General features: G+C 42.0%; 1 protein-coding gene across 2 annotated transcripts in view; it reads right to left on the reverse strand.

Annotated features, from left to right (window-relative positions):
* LOC139746045 (uncharacterized) overlaps positions 1–21,101 on the reverse strand; it is a 149,849-nt gene continuing 128,748 nt past the window's right edge. The window contains exons 1-2 of one of the 2 annotated variants that reach the window (XR_011712051.1): positions 10,843–10,985; positions 139–276 (exon numbers count right to left, since the gene is read on the reverse strand). Coding sequence is in view for 1 of the 2 variants with exons in the window: in XM_071656866.1 (XP_071512967.1) it covers positions 3–276 (274 nt within the window). In the remaining variant the exon portion in view is untranslated. Of the gene's footprint in view, positions 277–10,842; positions 10,986–21,101 lie in introns of those variants that run through there. The other variant, XM_071656866.1, reaches the window with a different exon arrangement.

Raw genomic sequence — 21,101 nt, forward strand, 5'->3', positions numbered from 1 at the left:
ACTTACGCTTTCACTTGCTCCTTCCGAGACATGCTTCTGGAGAGGGTGTGCGGTTTTGTGGTGGCTGTGGTCATGGCAGAAGTGCTAGCAGATGTGGCTACAGGTACACTTTGAGAATGGGTAGGTTGAGTGAATGGGTGCTGGTGGGGCTGGGGATGGGATTGTGGTTGGGCATGTTGCCGAGTGACAGCAGCCGCAGCAAGAGATGGACCAAGGGTAGACGCAGGTGCACTGACAGTCCGCTGTCCCTCCGCACGACTGGCTGGCACTATCCACCTGCAACAGAAAACCCAGTTAGAAGACACTCTTAGCATACCTGCTAAAGGTAACCACTATGCAGAGTCAAGAACACTTATCTTGTAATCTTAGCATACCTAATAGATGTAACCCCTTCGTACAAATCAATACCTTCATAAATATTATATCCAATACATAGTACCCTTTCCTGAGAAGCTTTATGCTTCACATGGGCAGGAAAAAAAGAAAAAAGAAAAAAAAAAAGCTTAAATACTCTACAAACATTTACCCTAATACTTATGCTTCATGTGGGCAGGGAAAAAGAAAAATCTTAATGCAATACAAACTTTTACCTTAATACTATGGCCATCAATAATTGTTTTAGTATTTCCTGTATGTTCCCAAATACAAGTTTATAAAGTATTTTGCATCATAAATGGTATCTGATGCACACTTAAAGAAAAATGAGTATGTCTAATGATTCCATGGTTCTGTTCCCTCATAATTCCACTGCCAGTTACAGTGGGTGGTGTATATGCAGAAAACCTCAACACACATTCATGTAACTTAAAAAATTGATTTGTGACGAATTAAACAAAGCTTTTTCCCCAACAAATAGTCCTTCATATCTGTTCAAATTACATACTCATTAGCACATCATATGAACCTTGTGTTCTTATCTTCCCTTACACAGAAATGTACACTCTCATTCCCTGCCATCATGCCCTAGAAAACCCCTTACCTTCAACAGGTCTTTAACTATATTCACCTATCTCACATGCAGTCTATCTCTACAATGAATATATCATACTGGGATGATGTTCCATTTGCCTGCTGCACTGAGTTAAAGAAAAAAAGATGAAATATATAAGAATGATAGGGGGTAGGGGAGAAAGAATACTTCCTATGTATTCCCTGTGTATCGTAGAAGGCAACTAAAAGGGAAGGGACCGGGGATCTGGAAATCCTCCCCTCTTGTTTTTAGTTTTCCTAAAGAAGGAACAGAAGAGGGGGCTAAGTGAGGCTATTCCCTCAAAGGCTCAGTCCTCTGTTCTTAACGCTACCTCGCCAACGTGGAGAAATGGCAAATAGCATGGAAAAAAAAATGAAATGAACAAACGTCCTTGCACAAACACAAAATCCATGAAATACTTTAAGATTTAGTGATGATCAATACAACAGCTCACAGTTTGCACTTTGGTCTATCACTGACATCCTGCATCTATACTCTTTTAAGTGACAGCAGACAGCTCCTGCAAATGGTAACACCACAAAAGAGAAGTCACCTTACACAAGATTGTATCATCATCAGAGGATGGAAAAGGATGCATCACCAAGAACCTTTTTAACCCAAAAGAGCCCACTTTATCCTGCTCCTACATGGAGTGCAGCCTAGAAACTGCAGGAGTCCCCTAAAAAGTGTCTTAGGGTTAAACATCTTTATTGCTGTTATCATAGTCTTCAGCATTACTGACTTCACTGTATTTGCTAACACTACAAGCACCCCTCAAATAGCTCGTTTTAGCAGCCTGAACCCTTGGACTGTCTGCAGTGTTCAACAACCATGTTTGACACCTATATGTCTGGGCTAACATTCCTTTTCCTTTTAATTCTTACAATTAATGTATCTTCTTCAATGGGATAAGATGATCAATCCAAAATTAAAGTGATGCAAGGAGAGTAAATAATAGAACTACCATTAAAAATCATGATCCATCACATCTTCCAATTTTTCAACATTAAAAATGAAATCACCTTGGGACCATTCATCACTCAAATGCAAGATTGCTTGCTTTACCTCTCAACATTCTTCTGCTACATACATTACTGAAAAAGCTCCCATTCTGTACATCTAACATTGTGAACTGAACAGCATCATAAACACAAGTTAACGAGGTAACTTGCATTCTGGTCCATGCATATCCCACGATAATTCCAACTGCTTTTTATCTCACACACAGCCAAATCCATTAAAACAATAATCAAACAACCCCAGTAACAAACCACAACCTGCATGCTCTTCCACTATTAAAGTAGTGTATGAAAGCTTTCACCCAAAATGTGATTTACCATGTGCAAGCACTGCTTACATCAGTTATAAAAAGTCATAACAGAAGCCACTTGTCTTTTTTGAAAACCATAATAATTCAAAAACTGCTAAAACTGAGCAATATGAAAATTTTTCAATATGTACATCAACATATCTTTCTTTCTTTCATACTATTCGCCATTTCCCGCGATAGTGAGGTAACGTTAAGAACAGAGGACTGGGCCTTTGAGGGAATATCCTCACCTGGCCCCCTTCTCAGTTCCTTCTTTTGGAAAGAAAAAGAAAAAAAAAGAAAGAAAGAGAGGGGAGGATTTCCAGCCCCCCGCTCCCTTCCCTTTTAGTCGCCTTCTACGACACACAGGGAATATGTGGGAAGTATTCTTTCTCCCCTATATATATATATATATATATATATTTTTTTTTTTTCTTTTTTCATACTATTTGCCATTTCCCGCGTTAGCGAGGTAGCGTTAAGAACAGAGAACTGGGCCTTAGAGGGAATATCCTCACCTGACCCCCTTCTCTGTTCCTTCTTTTGGAAAATTAAAAAAAAACAAGAAAGGGGAGGATTTCCAGCCACCCGCTCCCTCCCCTTTTAGTCGCCTTCTACGACACACAGGGAATATGTGGGAAGTATTCTTTCTCCCCTATCCCTATATATATATATATATATATATATATATATATATATATATATATATATATATATATATATACATTTATTTATTTATTATTTATTTATTCTGTTTTGCCTCTGTCCCCCACGCCAGCGCAAGGAAACTGACGAAAGAACGGCCCAACCCACCCACACACACATGTACACACATACACATCCACACATGCAAACACACACACCTATACATCTCAATGCATACACATTATTTTATTCATTATACTTTGTCGCTGTCTCCCGCGTTTGCGAGGTAGCGCAAGGAAACAGACGAAAGAAATGGCCCAACCCCCCCCATACACATGTATATACATACGTCCACACACGCAAATATACACACCTACACAGCTTTCCATGGTTTACCCCAGACGCTTCACATGCCTTGATTCAATCCACTGACAGCACGTCAACCCCGGTATACCACATCGCTCCAATTCACTCTATTCCTTGCCCTCCTTTCACCCTCCTGCATGTTCAGGCCCCGATCACACAAAATCTTTTTCACTCCATCTTTCCACCTCCAATTTGGTCTCCCTCTTCTCCTCGTTCCCTCCACCTCCGACACATATATCCTCTTGGTCAATCTTTCCTCACTCATTCTCTCCATGTGCCCAAACCACTTCAAAACACCCTCTTCTGCTCTCTCAACCACGCTCTTTTTATTTCCACACATCTCTCTTACCCTTACGTTACTCACTCGATCAAACCACCTCACACCACACATTGTCCTCAAACATCTCATTTCCAGCACATCCATCCTCCTGCGCACAACTCTATCCATAGCCCACGCCTCGCAACCATACAACATTGTTGGAACCACTATTCCTTCAAACATACCCATTTTTGCTTTCCGAGATAATGTTCTCGACTTCCACACATTCTTCAAGGCCCCCAGAATTTTCGCCCCCTCCCCCACCCTATGATCCACTTCCGCTTCCATGGTTCCATCCGCTGCCAGATCCACTCCCAGATATCTAAAACACTTCACTTCCTCCAGTTTTTCTCCATTCAAACTCACCTCCCAATTGACTTGACCCTCAACCCTACTGTACCTAATAACCTTGCTCTTATTCACATTTACTCTTAACTTTCTTCTTCCACACACTTTACCAAACTCAGTCACCAGCTTCTGCAGTTTCTCACATGAATCAGCCACCAGCACTGTATCATCAGCGAACAACAACTGACTCACTTCCCAAGCTCTCTCATCCCCAACAGACTTCATACTTGCCCCTCTTTCCAAAACTCTTGCATTTACCTCCCTAACAACCCCATCCATAAACAAATTAAACAACCATGGAGACATCACACACCCCTGCCGCAAACCTACATTCACTGAGAACCAATCACTTTCCTCTCTTCCTACACGTACACATGCCTTACATCCTCGATAAAAACTTTTCACTGCTTCTAACAACTTTCCTCCCACACCATATATTCTTAATACCTTCCACAGAGCATCTCTATCAACTCTATCATATGCCTTCTCCAGATCCATAAATGCTACATACAAATCCATTTGCTTTTCTAAGTATTTCTCACATACACATATATATATATATACACAAATATCTATTAACACATATCTAACTTCACACCTGTTTCTTTGACTTAATGTTTGAGATAATGAAACCTAGTACATTCATTAGAGTATGTTTGGTAAAGAGAAAGAATCTTGTATAGAATGGTTATCCTGCATTATCCATACACAAAGGAGGGATTTGTCTTACAAAACATTCTGTTGCCAAAAATCTGCATCCCTTTTATATTTCTTTTATCTTTACAATAAATCAGACCCTAAGCATGGCTGATTTTTTATAGTTTACAAAAGAAATAGTGACTGTCAAGTATAAAGTCATATGGCAACAAAATAAATACACTGCTAGAGCTCACTCAGAAGTGGTGTTGAATCCTATGCTACATGAGCTCTGTCCATGAGGCACATTGAGTCGATAAGACTCCAGTTTTCCTTCGTGTGGTTAACAAGAAAGAAAGGAGAGACTCTAAGGATATCACCAATACTCTAACACACTGATGTTTCATCATCCAGAAGTTGCATCACATATTTGCATATCAAGCAACATATCTGACCGGGCATACAGCACTTGCAGCTACATACGAAAGTGGTGGACACAGACTCTTATATTTTATGACACTAGTGCTGCCAACATAGACCAAATTATTATGAAAACCAACATGGTTAGGAGCAATAAACCAATCCCAAAACAGTGAAGTACAAGTAAAATCTGGACTGAGAGCTTGGCAAGCCCTAGATACAGGAGTAGCTTAACAAAACAACACTGCCCTGTTGCACTGTATAAAAGTGAATACAATTTTCGAAAATGCAGAGGATTTGCTGGATAAGCGTATGCCTCTCTAATTCTGCCCAGGTGGTTCTTGCTTGCAACCTTGTCCAGTGGCTCATATAATTCTAGACTGTAGGTTAAATATTATTTATTTATTTTGCTTTGTCGCTGTCTCCTGCGTTTGCGAGGTAGCGCAAGGAAACAGACAAAAGAAAATGGCCCAATCCACCCCCATACACATGTATATACATACATGTCCAAACACGCAAATATAAATACCTATACATCTCAATGTACACATATATATACACACACAGACATGTACATATATACACATGTAAATAATTCATACTGTCTGCCCTTATTTATTCCCATCGCCACCTCGCCACACATGGAATAACATCCCCTCCCCCCTCATGTGTGCGAGGTAGCGCTAGGAAAAGACAACAAAGGCATGACAGCTAGAGACTGAGTGTGAACGAATGCAGGTTAAAATCTAATGATAATATTTTGGTCTCAGGTTGCCTTTGTGATGCTAACATTAACAACTATATTACTAATTTGAAAATACTGCATTCCTGATATTGGATTCCAGCAACCCTTATTTTCCTAAATATGAGACCACTCAAAAGGACAAACAAGTACAAGAAACTTCTGATTGTATGGAAGAAAACTCTCATTGAAGTCTTTCATGAACCACACAATGCTAACTGCATCATGTAGCTTCACCACCTAAGTGGCCCTTGCTGAACCCAAGTGTTCTATGTAATTCTGATCTGCTATCATTTCTTTCACCCAAATTATCATGTAATTCTGATCTACTATCATTCCTTTCCCCCAAACTATAATGTAATTCTGATCTACTGTCATTCCTTTCCCTCAAACTACTAACAACAATATAATTTTGAAACTTTTCATCATCAAAACTGAATTCTAGTTCACTTTATGAAATTAATTCATATGAAGATCAACCTACACAAGTGATACAATATTAACTTAAAATGATATACCAAAGGTATCAACGAGTCAGAAAATATGAAAGTCAGAGAGATAAATGGCACAGAACGAACAGATATAACATCAGTTCAGACTCACTACTACTGTATTCTTGGCCTGTTTCACAAATGCATTTCACCAACAAAACTTTAAAAAGACGAGGCTTTCACAAACATTAAGCTGCAAGTTACCATATGTGAAATGTAATATACATAACTTTGGTTTCTTAAAAAACTAATTATAACCTTTTAGAGCAGGTATAAGATGCCACATAATGTTGTATGCATTCTGATTTGTATAAGCTTCTGACAATTCATATTCTAAAAATACAATAATAAAAAATAAAGTACTTATTTTGTGAGCACACTTCTGAAGCACAAGAAGAATACGTGAACTGTATTTGTGAAGTGCCAGGGCAGTGCAACTGTAATGGTCCAAGAGTGTCATATGATCAAAGGGAGATAACATATCTAATGGCTTGATAAGAGAGATAAGTTAATGTGAAATGAAGTGATAACAACACACCTCTGCCCCAAGGTATGTGAAAATGGTATCATTTCTTTTATACATAATTACTTAAGTTATAATTTAGCCAGGAAGCATTAGGAACACATGCATACAAACATTCTCAAACACATATAATGCACTGAAACCAGTGCTTACCATCAATAGTTAAGCCCAACAGACTAATTCCATCATTTACTTCTTCACATGCATTGGTTCAGCCACTGACAGTATTCATCCCTAAAGTATCACGTCAATCCCATTCATTCAAAGTTCTGGCTCTGATATATACAAAGGTCTCCTTCTCTCCATCCTTCCATCTTGTTGGTCTCCTCCCCCCACCTTGCTCCCTAAACTCCTGAAACACAGATCCTCTTAATCAGTCTATTTTCGCGCATTCTTTCCATACATATGAAACATTTCAGCACATTCTGGTTAGCCCTCTTTATTGGACTGCACATGCACAGTTGTTCTTTACATGATCAACCTGCCTCAAAACATCTCATCCTCAGGCATTCAATCTGTAAAACAACCTTCCTCCTCCTTTCCTTTGCATTCAACAACAGAGTCACATCCGAACAACACTGTCAGAAGTACAATACCCTTAAACACAAATTTTTACCCTTGAAAACAATAACCTCTCCTTAAAATCACTGCATCCATGACCTCAAACCCCTTACACCCTAGGACTCACTTCTGCCTTCATTGTTCCATCTGCATCTAAGTGAACTCCTACCTACTTAAAGAATTCCACTTTCTCCAGGTCTCCTCCACATTAAAATCTAAATTCAGACCAACCCGCTGAATCTCATCACTTTCCTTTCATTCCCACCTACTATTACATTTCTCATTTCACACACCTTTCCAAATCCTCCCATTATCTGGTGGAGTTTCCCACCAGAGACAAGTCATCAACAAACAGCAATGCAAGGGATCTTACTCTCATGCTCCTAACCTCCAACATACTGCATGCCCATTTCTCACTTTAGTACCTCCACATTCACCTCTCTCATCACTCCATATGTGAGTAGACTAAACATCTATGGTGATATTATACATTTCTGATATATAACCACCTTCTCTGGGAACCAGTCACTCTTCTCCCTTCCCACTTGCACTCCTAAATGCATTTGGCAAACCTCCATTTACCCCATATATTCATAATACTTTCTACAAGGCCTCTCTTGTTAGCCCAGTGCTTATTGTCATCAGTTATAATACTTCTCACATGACACCAAATGAAAATAACAACAGATGTACATCTCTCAAAACCATAGTGACACTGTCATAAATATTTTTGAATTTGTATCTTTCTTATATTTATCCCTTAATTCCACAGAATAGACTTAAAAATGGATAAGGCTTTGTTATACTTGCACAAGATATGCCATGAAAAGTTCTGAAATGGCAGCAATCAGAAAATGAAATATACGGTTTTCATTCCACCACAACCAATGACTTACAAAAGAAGATAAAGGAACATCAATCCTCCCTCAGTGTTACTATAGTCATTACATTTAGATCTATATATGCTTATCATCATCATCACCATTATCAATCATACTATTAGTACCAGCAGCATAGCTGAGCATATGTAATACTCACATATGGGTATAGTTTATTCTTTGTCGAAATTCTGGTGTTTTGTCTTTAAAGTGTCTTGAAAATCACTATTCCAGTGACAACTATCCACACATACATCACTGTATCAAATTTTGCCATACACAGTGAGCTTTGAGAGTAAATTTTAAGAAAAACACATCAGTTTTAGGATTTCAGAAAAATAATCCATGTGACCATGCGATATAACTATATACTGTAAACTTGAGGGCCAGATGAAACAGAGCATGCGCTACCTCATCTTTTTTTCTTACAATTATCCTCACTATCAGTAGATTATGAATTGCTAGGGTTCATAACTGTCTGAACTACACATCCTATGTTTATAGTGCATTACCGTAAAAGGTATAAGGTAAGATTTCCTTGCAACTTTCAAAGATATAAGCACATTATTGCATGCTTATTCAGTTTGTGATCAAGATATGGTGCTAGTTTTGGTGAAGAATGTGTTGGTGGTAATTCCAATGTTAGCTCAGTATTTCCAGTTTTAATGAAGGGAATGCTGGTGGTTGGGAAGCTGCTAGTAGTGCTAGTTTTGACAGAAATGGAAATTTTGTTGTCACTAATTGTGCTTGTAATTGTGATACTAAGCAGGGTATACAAATGGACTTTGAAACTTACAGGTGCTTAAACACATTTCTACAGAGGTCTGTGCAATTCAGTATACTATATCATTTACTTTCTCGTACAAGCAACACACCAAAAAAGTCAACAAGCATACGACGAGGCAAATCACATACATCCATACCAGACTTGGGACAGGGTTACATCCCTGGACAACCCATGAAAAGTAGAAACAATGTAAATCAAGCAAGCAAGACCCATATTACGAGGGAGGGTTCTATTCCCAAGCAATTTTCTTCAATTAACCATTATGGATGGGCTGCACCTGAAACAGCGTACAACCCATATCCCATACTTTGTTGTGGTGTAATTTAGAGGGTATTCAATGCTGCCAGATTGAAAAGCAACGAGAATTACTAGAAGATACAAAGAGGCATATTCGGGCTGTCTATATCACCCAGTGAATCATCTCATAAAGTAGTTGTTGGCCTATGGCAGGTAATAAAGATGAAATTCAACCCTTACTAAAAAAAAAAAAAAAAAAAAAAAAAAAAAAATGTGGCGATGAGTGTTTGACGTGCTTCTGGAGTGAAATTAGATGAAGTAACAGTTTACTGGGAGGAAGGGGAAACTGTACTAGATTTTTCCATATCACCCCGTGAATCATCTGGTTCATCAGCAGTTGTCATATTACAAACAACGGGAATGAAATTTCAGTAAGAATTACCAAAAAATTGTTGGTGACGTGGGGGCAACATGGTCATGGAAAGGGAGAGAATGGAATGAAGTTTACTCGGAGGAAGAGGGAGGTGCACAAGGTTAGCTTAAGTCATCCCCTGAATTATCTGATTTGGCAACTGCTGTCACATAAATAATGTACATTAGATTTAATGACTAATCCACAAAACTGGTACTGAAGTTGTCGGATGTGCTGCAATAGCAGGATGGCATGGAATTATTCGTTGTCTTTTGTCACCCCAAGAATGACTAGATTCAACACCTATGGCTAAACCAAAAGAAATTCAGACTTTACAAAGCCTTTCATAACAGCTCCAGGATGTTTTGAACGAAACATTAAGGACTTTCATTCCAGTTCTGGGGCCTAACAATGTTCATTAACTTGAAACTTTGACGAAATGTTTTTTCTTTGCTAATAAACATCCTGAATGATATTCTTCACACTATAACCCAGTCTTATGTACATTATCACATCTTCCGGTATGTTACGTCTTTCTGCTATAATTTTCCCTACATATTCACATGAAAAAAAAACTGTTAAAAGTGATGTATGTAATGAGAGGAGATGTTGGAACATAAATTACTGTTTAACGATAAAACCTTAATACGGGCAGGTGGGACGTGAGCAGCCAGTGGTGGGCTATGACACGACTAATATTGATCTACGTCATAATTAGCATAGACGCAAGTACCTTACAATATGTCTTACCATCAATAGAAGAAATTGATCCAATATTAAGGTAATAAAGAATGAGTCGCACACTTGGCTATATCTTCAACCTAAAACATTATAATCCTATATTATATAATCTATATATCTTGAACCAGCACACTAATCCTATATCATATAATCTATATATGTTTAACCAGCACACTAATCCTATATTCTATAATCTCACTGTACATTGTCCCTTATCTTCACTATATGGTATATAGCACCTGGTGTTGGTGTACACCAGGAGTGAAGCATCATGTTACTGGCTGGTGGCGGACACACCGCCAGTCCTCACTTAATTATAACCAATATAGCAGTTATGTACTGACTCGCCGTCACCCACGTCGGCGAGGTAGCGCTAGGACACACACCCACCCCAGACACCAGACCAGCCCCACCACCCTATATATAAACACAGCCACACACGACTATATACACCTACCTATCCATGATTCCACGTGGGGTAATGAAGCAGATTAAGTTGCCAAGTGCTTTTTCATGTCATAATCACATTATCATCATCATCAGGGGAGACACAAGAGAGAAATATAACAGTCACTTGATAAGACACGGAGCTACGACCCAGCCTGGCACAACGAGCCTATCATATATATACATATATATCTATTTATATATATATATATATATATATATATATATATATATATATATATATATATATATGACGAAAAGACGTAGGTAGGGCGACATGTGGTCAACATGGGAGTGTCCAGCAGAGACAACGAGCTTATCCTAAACTTATCTTAATCATCAACCATCAGTTATTTTCTTTATTTCAATAAAGAAGTAAAGTGGTGGTGGAAAGGTAATGGTTCTCTTTATCAAAATTTGGTCATCTTGCTCCCCTTCTTTGCCATAGATAAATGGACTTTATCAAAACACATAAACAAACAATATTTTCCAGCCATACCTATAGTGAGTTCAGTAACTACCATCGTATATAAATTAGTTAGTTTCTTTATTAACCATTGTGTGGGTAAGTTATCAAATTCTAATATCATGAATAATGGATATTTAGTCCACAAGCTTAACAATATTAATATTAATTTTGATTTCAAACTGGTTAGCTTTGAGGGTTCCTCACTTTTCACTAAAGTTTCAGTTGACGACATTTTATAATATTTATTTGATGTCTTGGATGATATTCATTTACCTGTTTCAAAGTCTGTTTTCATTTAAATGATAAAATTGTGTATAAAAAACTGTGTATTTCACTTTAATGGAGATTATTATGTTCCAAACTTTGGTCTAGCAATGTGTCACCTATTACTAAGTCATCTTCATATGGAATTGTTGACACAAAATGACGTAATGATATCTGACCTTCTAATGTTGTGTTTGGTCAACAAATGACAATTGATCAAGATTACTAAGACAATTGACCAAGATTACTAAGACAATTGACCAAGATGACTAAGACAATTGACCAAGATGACTAAGACAATTGACCAAGATTACTAAGACAATTGACCAAGATTACTAAGACAATTGACCAAGATGACTAAGACGTCTTAATTGACCAAGATGACTAAGACAACTGACCAAGATTACTAAGACAATTGACCAAGATTACTAAGACAATTGACCAAGATGACTAAGACGTCTTAATTGACCAAGATGACTAAGACAACTGACCAAGATTACTAAGACAATTGATCAAGATTACTAAGACAATTGACCAAGATTACTAAGACAATTGACCAAGATGACTAAGACAACTGACCAAGATGACTAAGACAATTGACCAAGATGACCAGGACAACTGACCAAGATGACTAAGACAATTGACCAAGATGACTAAGACAACTGACCAAGATGACTAAGACAATTGACCAAGATGACTAAGACAATTGACCAAGAAATGGATTGAAACTCAAAGCTACCAGATGTACTCAAAGCTACCAGATGTACTCAAAGCTACCAGATGTACTCAAAGCTACCAGGTGTACTCAAAGCTACCAGATGTACTCAAAGCTACCAGATGTACTCAAAGCTACCAGGTGTACTCAAAGCTACCAGATGTACTCAAAGCTACCAGATGTACTCAAGGCTACCAGATGTACTCAAAGCTACCAGATGTACTCAAAGCTACCAGATGTACTCAAAGCTACCAGGTGTACTCAAAGCTACCAGATGTACTCAAAGCTACCAGATGTACTCAAAGCTACCAGATGTACTCAAAGCTACCAGATGTACTCAAAGCTACCAGGTGTACTCAAAGCTACCAGATGTACTCAAAGCTACCAGATGTACTCAAAGCTACCAGATGTACTCAAAACTACCAGATGTACTCAAAGCTACCAGATGTACTCAAAGCTACCAGATGTACTCAAAGCTACCAGATGTACTCAAAACTACCAGATGTACTCAAAGCTACCAGATGTACTCAAAGCTACCAGATGTACTCAAAACTACCAGATGTACTCAAAGCTACCAGATGTACTCAAAGCTACCAGATGTACTCAAAGCTACCAGATGTACTCAAAGCTACCAGATGTACTCAAAGCTACCAGATGTACTCAAAGCTACCAGGTGTACTCAAAGCTACCAGATGTACTCAAAGCTACCAGATGTACTCAAAGCTACCAGATGTACTCAAAACTACCAGATGTACTCAAAGCTACAAGATGTACTCAAAACTACCAGATGTACTCAAAGCTACCAGATGTACTCAAAGCTACCAGATGTACTCAAAGCTACCAGGTGTACTCAAAGCTACCAGGTGTACTCAAAGCTACCAGATGTACTCAAAACTACCAGATGTACTCAAAGCTACCAGATGTACTCAAAGCTACCAGATGTACTCAAAGCTACCAGATGTACTCAAAGCTACCAGATGTACTCAAAGCTACCAGATGTACTCAAAGCTACCAGATGTACTCAAAGCTACCAGATGTACTCAGGATGTGATGACAAAGCTATTCTTCATTGGTGTGTTGAGCAGTGGGGGTAAACTTAGCGTCTGAGTGAAAGCTAAAGCTAGAACAACCTTCCACAAGACGTTTAGAACAAATAGGTTATAACTTCAAGTTTATTTTGAGAGAAACAAAAGATAATAAAGGTATAAAGTTAGCAGTTACAGCTACATGACACAGCTAATGTGCAGCAGGGAAGGGGTAGGGGGTCAGTCCTAGCTGAAATGCTATTGTGACCAATTAACTTTCTACCTTCCCTATTTCGCGACGGATGAAATGATATAAAATAGATATCAGAAGCCATATATGACGTAGGTTATCTTACTGTTTTTATATATCTTGGTTTTATACTTATTTATATCGTAAGAATCGCACGTTTTCCCTTAACTTCCTAACCCTAAAGGTGGCTACCATTGCTGTCATGCTCTGCTGCAACATGATGCTGCACACCTGCTGCTGACCTGACCTGCTCTGCTGCAACATGATGCTGCACAGCTGCTGCTGACCTGCTCTGCTGCAACATGATGCTGCACAGCTGCTGCTGCTGACCTGACCTGCTCTGCTGCAACATGATGCTGCACACCTGCTGCTGACCTGACCTGCTCTGCTGCAACATGATGCTGCACACCTGCTGCTGACCTGACCTGCTCTGCTGTAACATGATGCTGCACAACTGCTGCTGACCTGACCTGCTCTGCTGTAACATGATGCTGCACAGCTGCTGCTGACCTGCTCTGCTGCAACATGATGCTGCACAGCTGCTGCTGCTGACCTGCTACAACATGATGCTGCACAGCTGCTGCTGACCTGCTCTGCTGCAACATGATGCTGCACACCTGCTGCTGACATGACCTGCTACAACATGATGCTGCACAGCTGCTGCTGCTGACCTGACCTGCTCTGCTGCAACATGATGCTGCACAACTGCTGCTGACCTGCTCTGCTACAACATGATGCTGCACAGCTGCTGCTGCTGACCTGACCTGCTCTGCTGCAACATGATGCTGCACAGCTGCTGCTGACCTGACCTGCTCTGCTGTAACATGATGCTGCACAGCTGCTGCTGACCTGACCTGCTCTGCTGCAACATGATGCTGCACACCTGCTGCTGACCTGCTCTGCTGTAACATGATGCTGCACACCTGCTGCTGACCTGACCTGCTCTGCTGCAACATGCTGCACAGCTGCTGCTGACCTGACCTGCTCTGCTGCAACATGATGCTACACAGCTGCTGCTGCTGACCTGCTCTGCTGCAACATGATGCTGCACAGCTGCTGCTGACCTGACCTGCTCTGCTGCAACATGATGCTGCGCAGCTGCTGCTGACCTGCTCTGCTCCAACATGATGCTGCACAACTGCTGCTGACCTGCTCTGCTCCAACATGATGCTGCACAGCTGCTGCTGACCTGACCTGCTCTGCTGCAACATGATGCTGCGCAGCTGCTGCTGACCTGCTCTGCTGCAACATGATGCTGCACAACTGCTGCTGACCTGCTCTGCTGCAACATGATGCTGCACAGCTGCTGCTGACCTGCTCTGCTGCAACATGATGCTGCACAGCTGCTGCTGACCTGACCTGCTACAACATGATGCTGCACAGCTGCTGCTGCTGACCTGACCTGCTCTGCTGCAACATGATGCTGCACACCTGCTGCTGACCTGACCTGCTCTGCTGCAACATGATGCTGCACAGCTGCTGCTGACCTGACCTGCTCTGCTGCAACATGATGCTGCACAGCTGCTGCTGACCTGACCTGCTATGCTGCAACATGATGCTGCTGACCTGACCTGCTCTGCTGCAACATGATGCTGCATAACTGCTGCTGACCTGCTCTGCTGCAACATGATGCTGCACAGCTGCTGCTGCTGACCTGACCTGCTCTGCTGCAACATGATGCTGCGCTGCTGCTGCTGACCTGCTCTGCTGCAACATGATGCTACACAGCTGCTGCTGACCTGACCTGCTCTGCTGCAACATGATGCTGCACAGCTGCTGCTGACCTGCTCTGCTGCAACATGATGCTGCACAGCTGCTGCTGCTGACCTGACCTGCTCTGCTGCAACATGATGCTGCGCAGCTGCTGCTGACCTGCTCTGCTCCAACATGATGCTGCACAACTGCTGCTGACCTGCTCTGCTGCAACATGATGCTGCACAGCTGCTGCTGACCTGCTCTGCTGCAACATGATGCTGCACAGCTGCTGCTGAACTGACCTGCTACAACATGATGCTGCACAGCTGCTGCTGCTGACCTGACCTGCTCTGCTGCAACATGATGCTGCACAGCTGCTGCTGACCTGACCTGCTCTGCTGCAACATGATGCTGCACAACTGCTGCTGACCTGCTCTGCTGCAACATGATGCTGCACAGCTGCTGCTGCTGACCTGCTCTGCTGCAACATGATGCTGCACAGCTGCTGCTGACCTGACCTGCTCTGCTGCAACATGATGCTGCACAACTGCTGCTGACCTGCTCTGCTACAACATGATGCTGCACAGCTGCTGCTGCTGACCTGACCTGCTCTGCTGCAACATGATGCTGCACAGCTGCTGCTGACCTGACCTGCTACAACATGATGCTGCACAGCTGCTGCTGACCTGACCTGCTACAACATGATGCTGCACAGCTGCTGCTGACCTGACCTGCTACATGATGCTGCACAGCTGCTGCTGCTGACCTGACCTGCTCTGCTGCAACATGATGCTGCACACCTGCTGCTGACCTGACCTGCTACAACATGATGCTGCACAGCTGCTGCTGCTGACCTGACCTGCTCTGCTGCAACATGATGCTGCACACCTGCTGCTGACCTGACCTGCTACAACATGATGCTGCACAGCTGCTGCTGCTGACCTGACCTGCTCTGCTGCAACATGATGCTGCACAGCTGCTGCTGACCTGACCTGCTACAACATGATGCTGCACAGCTGCTGCTGCTGACCTGACCTGCTCTGCTGCAACATGATGCTGCACAACTGCTGCTGCTGACCTGACCTGCTACAACATGATGCTGCACAGCTGCTGCTGCTGACCTGACCTGCTCTGCTGCAACATGATGCTGCACAACTGCTGCTGCTGACCTGACCTGCTACAACATGATGCTGCACAGCTGCTGCTGCTGACCTGACCTGCTCTGCTGCAACATGATGCTGCACACCTGCTGCTGACCTGACCTGCTACAACATGATGCTGCACAGCTGCTGCTGCTGACCTGACCTGCTCTGCTGCAACATGATGCTGCACACCTGCTGCTGACCTGACCTGCTACAACATGATGCTGCACAGCTGCTGCTGCTGACCTGACCTGCTCTGCTGCAACATGATGCTGCACAACTGCTGCTGACCTGACCTGCTACAACATGATGCTGCACAGCTGCTGCTGCTGACCTGACCTGCTCTGCTGCAACATGATGCTGCACACCTGCTGCTGACCTGACCTGCTACAACATGATGCTGCACAGCTGCTGCTGACCTGCTCTGCTGCAACATGATGCTGCACAACTGCTGCTGCTGCAACATGATGTCAGGAAAGTCAGGCAATTCCATCAAGCATTACATGGCGGATATGTGCCACTGCGCATGACAGCACAACACTACCTTACTACTGGACTCACTCACTCACTCACTCACTCACTCACTCACTCACACTCACTCCCTCACTCACTCCCTCATTCACTCACTCACTCCCTCACTCACTCACTCCCTCACTCACACTCACTCCCTCATTCACTCACTCACTCCCTCACTCACTCCCTCACTCACTCACTCCCTCACTCACACTCACTCCCTCACTCACAATCACTCACTCCCTCACTCACTCACTCACACTCACTCCCTCACTCACTCCCTCACTCACTCACTCCCTCACTCACACTCACTCCCTCACTCACTCACTCACTCCCTCACTCACTCACTCATTCCCTCATTCACTCCCTCACTCACTCACTCCCTCACTCACTCACTCCCTCACTCACTCACTCCCTCACTCACACTCACTCCCTCACTCACTCACTCACTCACTCACTCCCTCATTCACTCCCTCACTCACTCACTCCCTCACTCACTCACTCACTCACACTCACTCACTCACTCACTCGGGATCTTCATCTTCCTGCATAACACTATGTTCCAGCCACCCCATATAGATGCCTCATGATTTCCCTCATAATCTCATGATTCCCTTATAATCTCCTCATTATTTCCCTCATAATCTCCTCATTATTTCCCTCATGATTCTCCTCATGATTCCCTCATGATTCCCCTCATGATTCTTCTCATGATTCCCTCATGATTCTTCTCATGATTCCCTCATGATTCCCCTCATCATTCTTCTCATGATTCCCCTCATGATTCTTCTCATGATTCCCTCATGATTCCCCTCATGATTCTTCTCATGATTCCCTCATGATCCCCTCATGATTCCCCTCATGATTCTTCTCATGATTCCCCTCATGACCCCCTCATGATTCCCTCATAATTTCCTTCACGATTCCCTCATGATTCCCCTCATGATTCTTCTCATGATTCCCCTCATGATTCTCCTCATGATTCCCTCATGATTCCCCTCATGATTCTTCTCATGATTCCCCTCATGATTCTTCTCATGATTCCCTCATGATTCCCCTCATGATTCTTCTCATGATTCCCCTCATGATTCCCCTCATGATTCTTCTCATGATTCCCTCATGATTCCCCTCATGATTCTTCTCATGATTCCCCTCATGACCCCCTCATGATTCTTCTCATGATTCCCCTCATGACCCCCTCATGATTCCCTCATAATTTCCTTCACGATTCCCTCATGATTTCCCTCATGATTCTCTCATGATTCCCCTCATGATTCTTCTCATGATTCCCTCATGATTCCCCTCATGATTATTCTCATGATTCCCTCATGATTCTTCTCATGATTCCCCTCATGATTCTTCTCATGATTCCCCTCATGATTCTTCTCATGATTCCCTCAAGATTCTTCTCATGATTCCCTCATAATTTCCTTCACGATTCCCTCATGATTTCCCTCATGTTTCCCTCATGATTCCCCTCATGATTCTTCTCATGATTCTCCTCATGATTCCCCTCATGTTTCCCTCATGATTCTTCTCATGATTCCCCTCATGTTTACCTCATGATTCTCCTCATGATTCTCCTCATGCTTCCCCTCATAATCCCCTCATGATTCCTACCATTTCTCATGAGGTACCAAGTTAACAACACATGTTGTGATCATAACAACAACCATTTCATTAAGTCGTGATTTATTTATTTATTTATTTATCTTAGTGATTTTATGAGTCAATAATGATGAGGCACAAGTGGCCGAACATCATGAGTTTATATGACCAACTACAATGTTATATTTAACGTAGGTAATTACTGAAGGAAATGGTAGTTGTATATAAACATTATAGAAATTAATGTTAGCTTAATACAACGAGAAATTATATATATAAACCATCAAGTGTGTGTGTATGTCAGTGCACAAGTTTATATAAGGCTGTCAACCCTCATTTCCTCCTGTTCTTGCCTACATTTCGAACAGTTTGCTAACAGGCAAATTGCCTGCCTCACAGTTAGGCTCGTGTGGGAGCTCTAAGAAGGCCACTCACATACATATTCCTGCAGCAACTTCGCCCTTACTGCATCATATTCATATCGACCCCACCTGGAACAGTTTACCCTCATGTCCATCACATACACTCGTTACCACTCATTAGACACTGCTAACTACTCTCGGTCGTTCCCTCGTAACCTTCTAACCATCTGAAATCATACACGAGTAGGAGTTCCATCCTTCTAGCAACATCAATGAGGCTACAACACTTGTGTGGCAATACAAACTGCTTCAGAAGAGGGTGTGTGGAAATGGTTTGGTCACATGGTGAGGATGAGTGAGGAAAGATTGACCAAGAGGATATATGTGTCGGAGGTGGAGGGAACGAGGAGAAGTGGGAGACCAAATTGGAGGTGGAAAGATGGAATGAAAAAGATTTTGAGTGATCGGGGCCTGAACATGCAGGAGGGTGAGAGGCGTGCAAGGAATAGAGTGAATTGGAACGATGTGGTATACCGGGGTTGACGTGCTGTCAATGGATTGAACCAGGGCATGTGAAGCGTCTGGGGTAAACCATGGAAAGTTCTGTGGGGTCTGGATGTAGAAAGGGAGCTGTGGTTTCGGTGCATTACACATGACAGCTCATGTGTGGAACAGAGCAGATGTGGCGTTTCTTTGTCTGCTTCCTGGCGCTACCATACAGACGTAGGGGATGGCGATCCGCTTGAATATAAGACCTTAATGAATAGTTGGGAGTGATTGCGTTGTCAAATGTAAGGCGATGTTATTTCCTGTGTGGCGGGGTAGCGACGGGAATAGATGAAGGCAAGCAAGTAGGAATATGTACATGTGTATATAGGTATATGTCTGTGTATGTATATGTATGTATACATTGATATGTATATGAGTGTGTATGGGAGCTTACGTATATATATATATGTGTATATGAGTGGATGGGCAATTCATTCTTCGTCTGTTTCCTGGCCGCTACCTCGCTGACGCGGGAAACAGCAATTAAGTACAACAATATAAGGAAATGTGGAAGAAAGTGTTCACATGTTTGGCCAAGTCTTGCACAGACCAACACAAGACCAGGAAATACAGACACTGATGAACACACACACACACACACATATACATACATACATATACACACACACACACACACACACACACACACACATACACACACACACACACACACACACACACATTTTCGGGCGGCTTAAGCGTTGGGTTAGTAACCCGATATTGGATTCTGATTCCCACTCATCTCTCAAAGCTCCTGAGAGAGAGAGAGAGAGAGAGAGAGAGAGAGAGAGAGAGAGAGAGAGAGAGAGAGAGAGAGAGAGAGAGAGAGAGAGTTTCCACTTCACCAATTCTTGCTCTTACCAGGGGAAACCATCATGTTTCCTTCTTTATCTTAAAAGTATCTCTCTCGCTTCCTTCCCTCTACGTTATGACAAATAATGTATACAGACAAGACCCAGAATGTGTCTTACACTATAACAAAATCTATAACAAAATCTATAACAAAATTCCTTTGTGAACTGGCGAAGATTCGGGAAAAAGATTCGCATCTGGCGAGTCCTGGCAATGATCCACAGTTTCCACAATGCTGATGTCATCCATTTTCTCTGCCAATTCCAGTCTGCATTTCTCGTTCTGTCCTCAAACAACCAGTTAATAAACACAAAAATGCTGTTTCAAACAAGATGACATGACTTGGGCTTACCAGAAGCAGCTCTCTTAATTACTATACCATTAAAAATTATAAAGGATGATAATTATCGTACATCATTTGGAGTGTTATCTAACAGGTCATCATCGTCTTGGAAGGACAATTATCGTACATCATTTAGAGTCTTCTCCATAACAACAGGTCATCATTATCTTCAAAGACGAAATTACTATATCTATTTCGGGTAATCAAAGGTCATACACACGATGAAAACGTATATAGTTCACTAATTATGTAGATCGAATTACCTTATGGACACTGAGAGCCTACATGACCTTACAATTAGAGTAAACACCTGGAAGTGATCAACTCGTTCCTCCACTCGTTCATATAGCCTCAATGACCTTGTTAGTTGAGGAGGGAGGGCCTTCAAGTGGCAAACAAGCGACCAACTAGTTGGTGTCATCATCACAACAGTCAGTCAAGTTGGAATTAATCATGTCTACATGAGTTCTTTAATCAGGTCT

The sequence above is a fragment of the Panulirus ornatus genome, chromosome 63 (assembly GCF_036320965.1).
Source record: "Panulirus ornatus isolate Po-2019 chromosome 63, ASM3632096v1, whole genome shotgun sequence".
Classification (NCBI taxonomy): domain Eukaryota; kingdom Metazoa; phylum Arthropoda; class Malacostraca; order Decapoda; family Palinuridae; genus Panulirus; species Panulirus ornatus.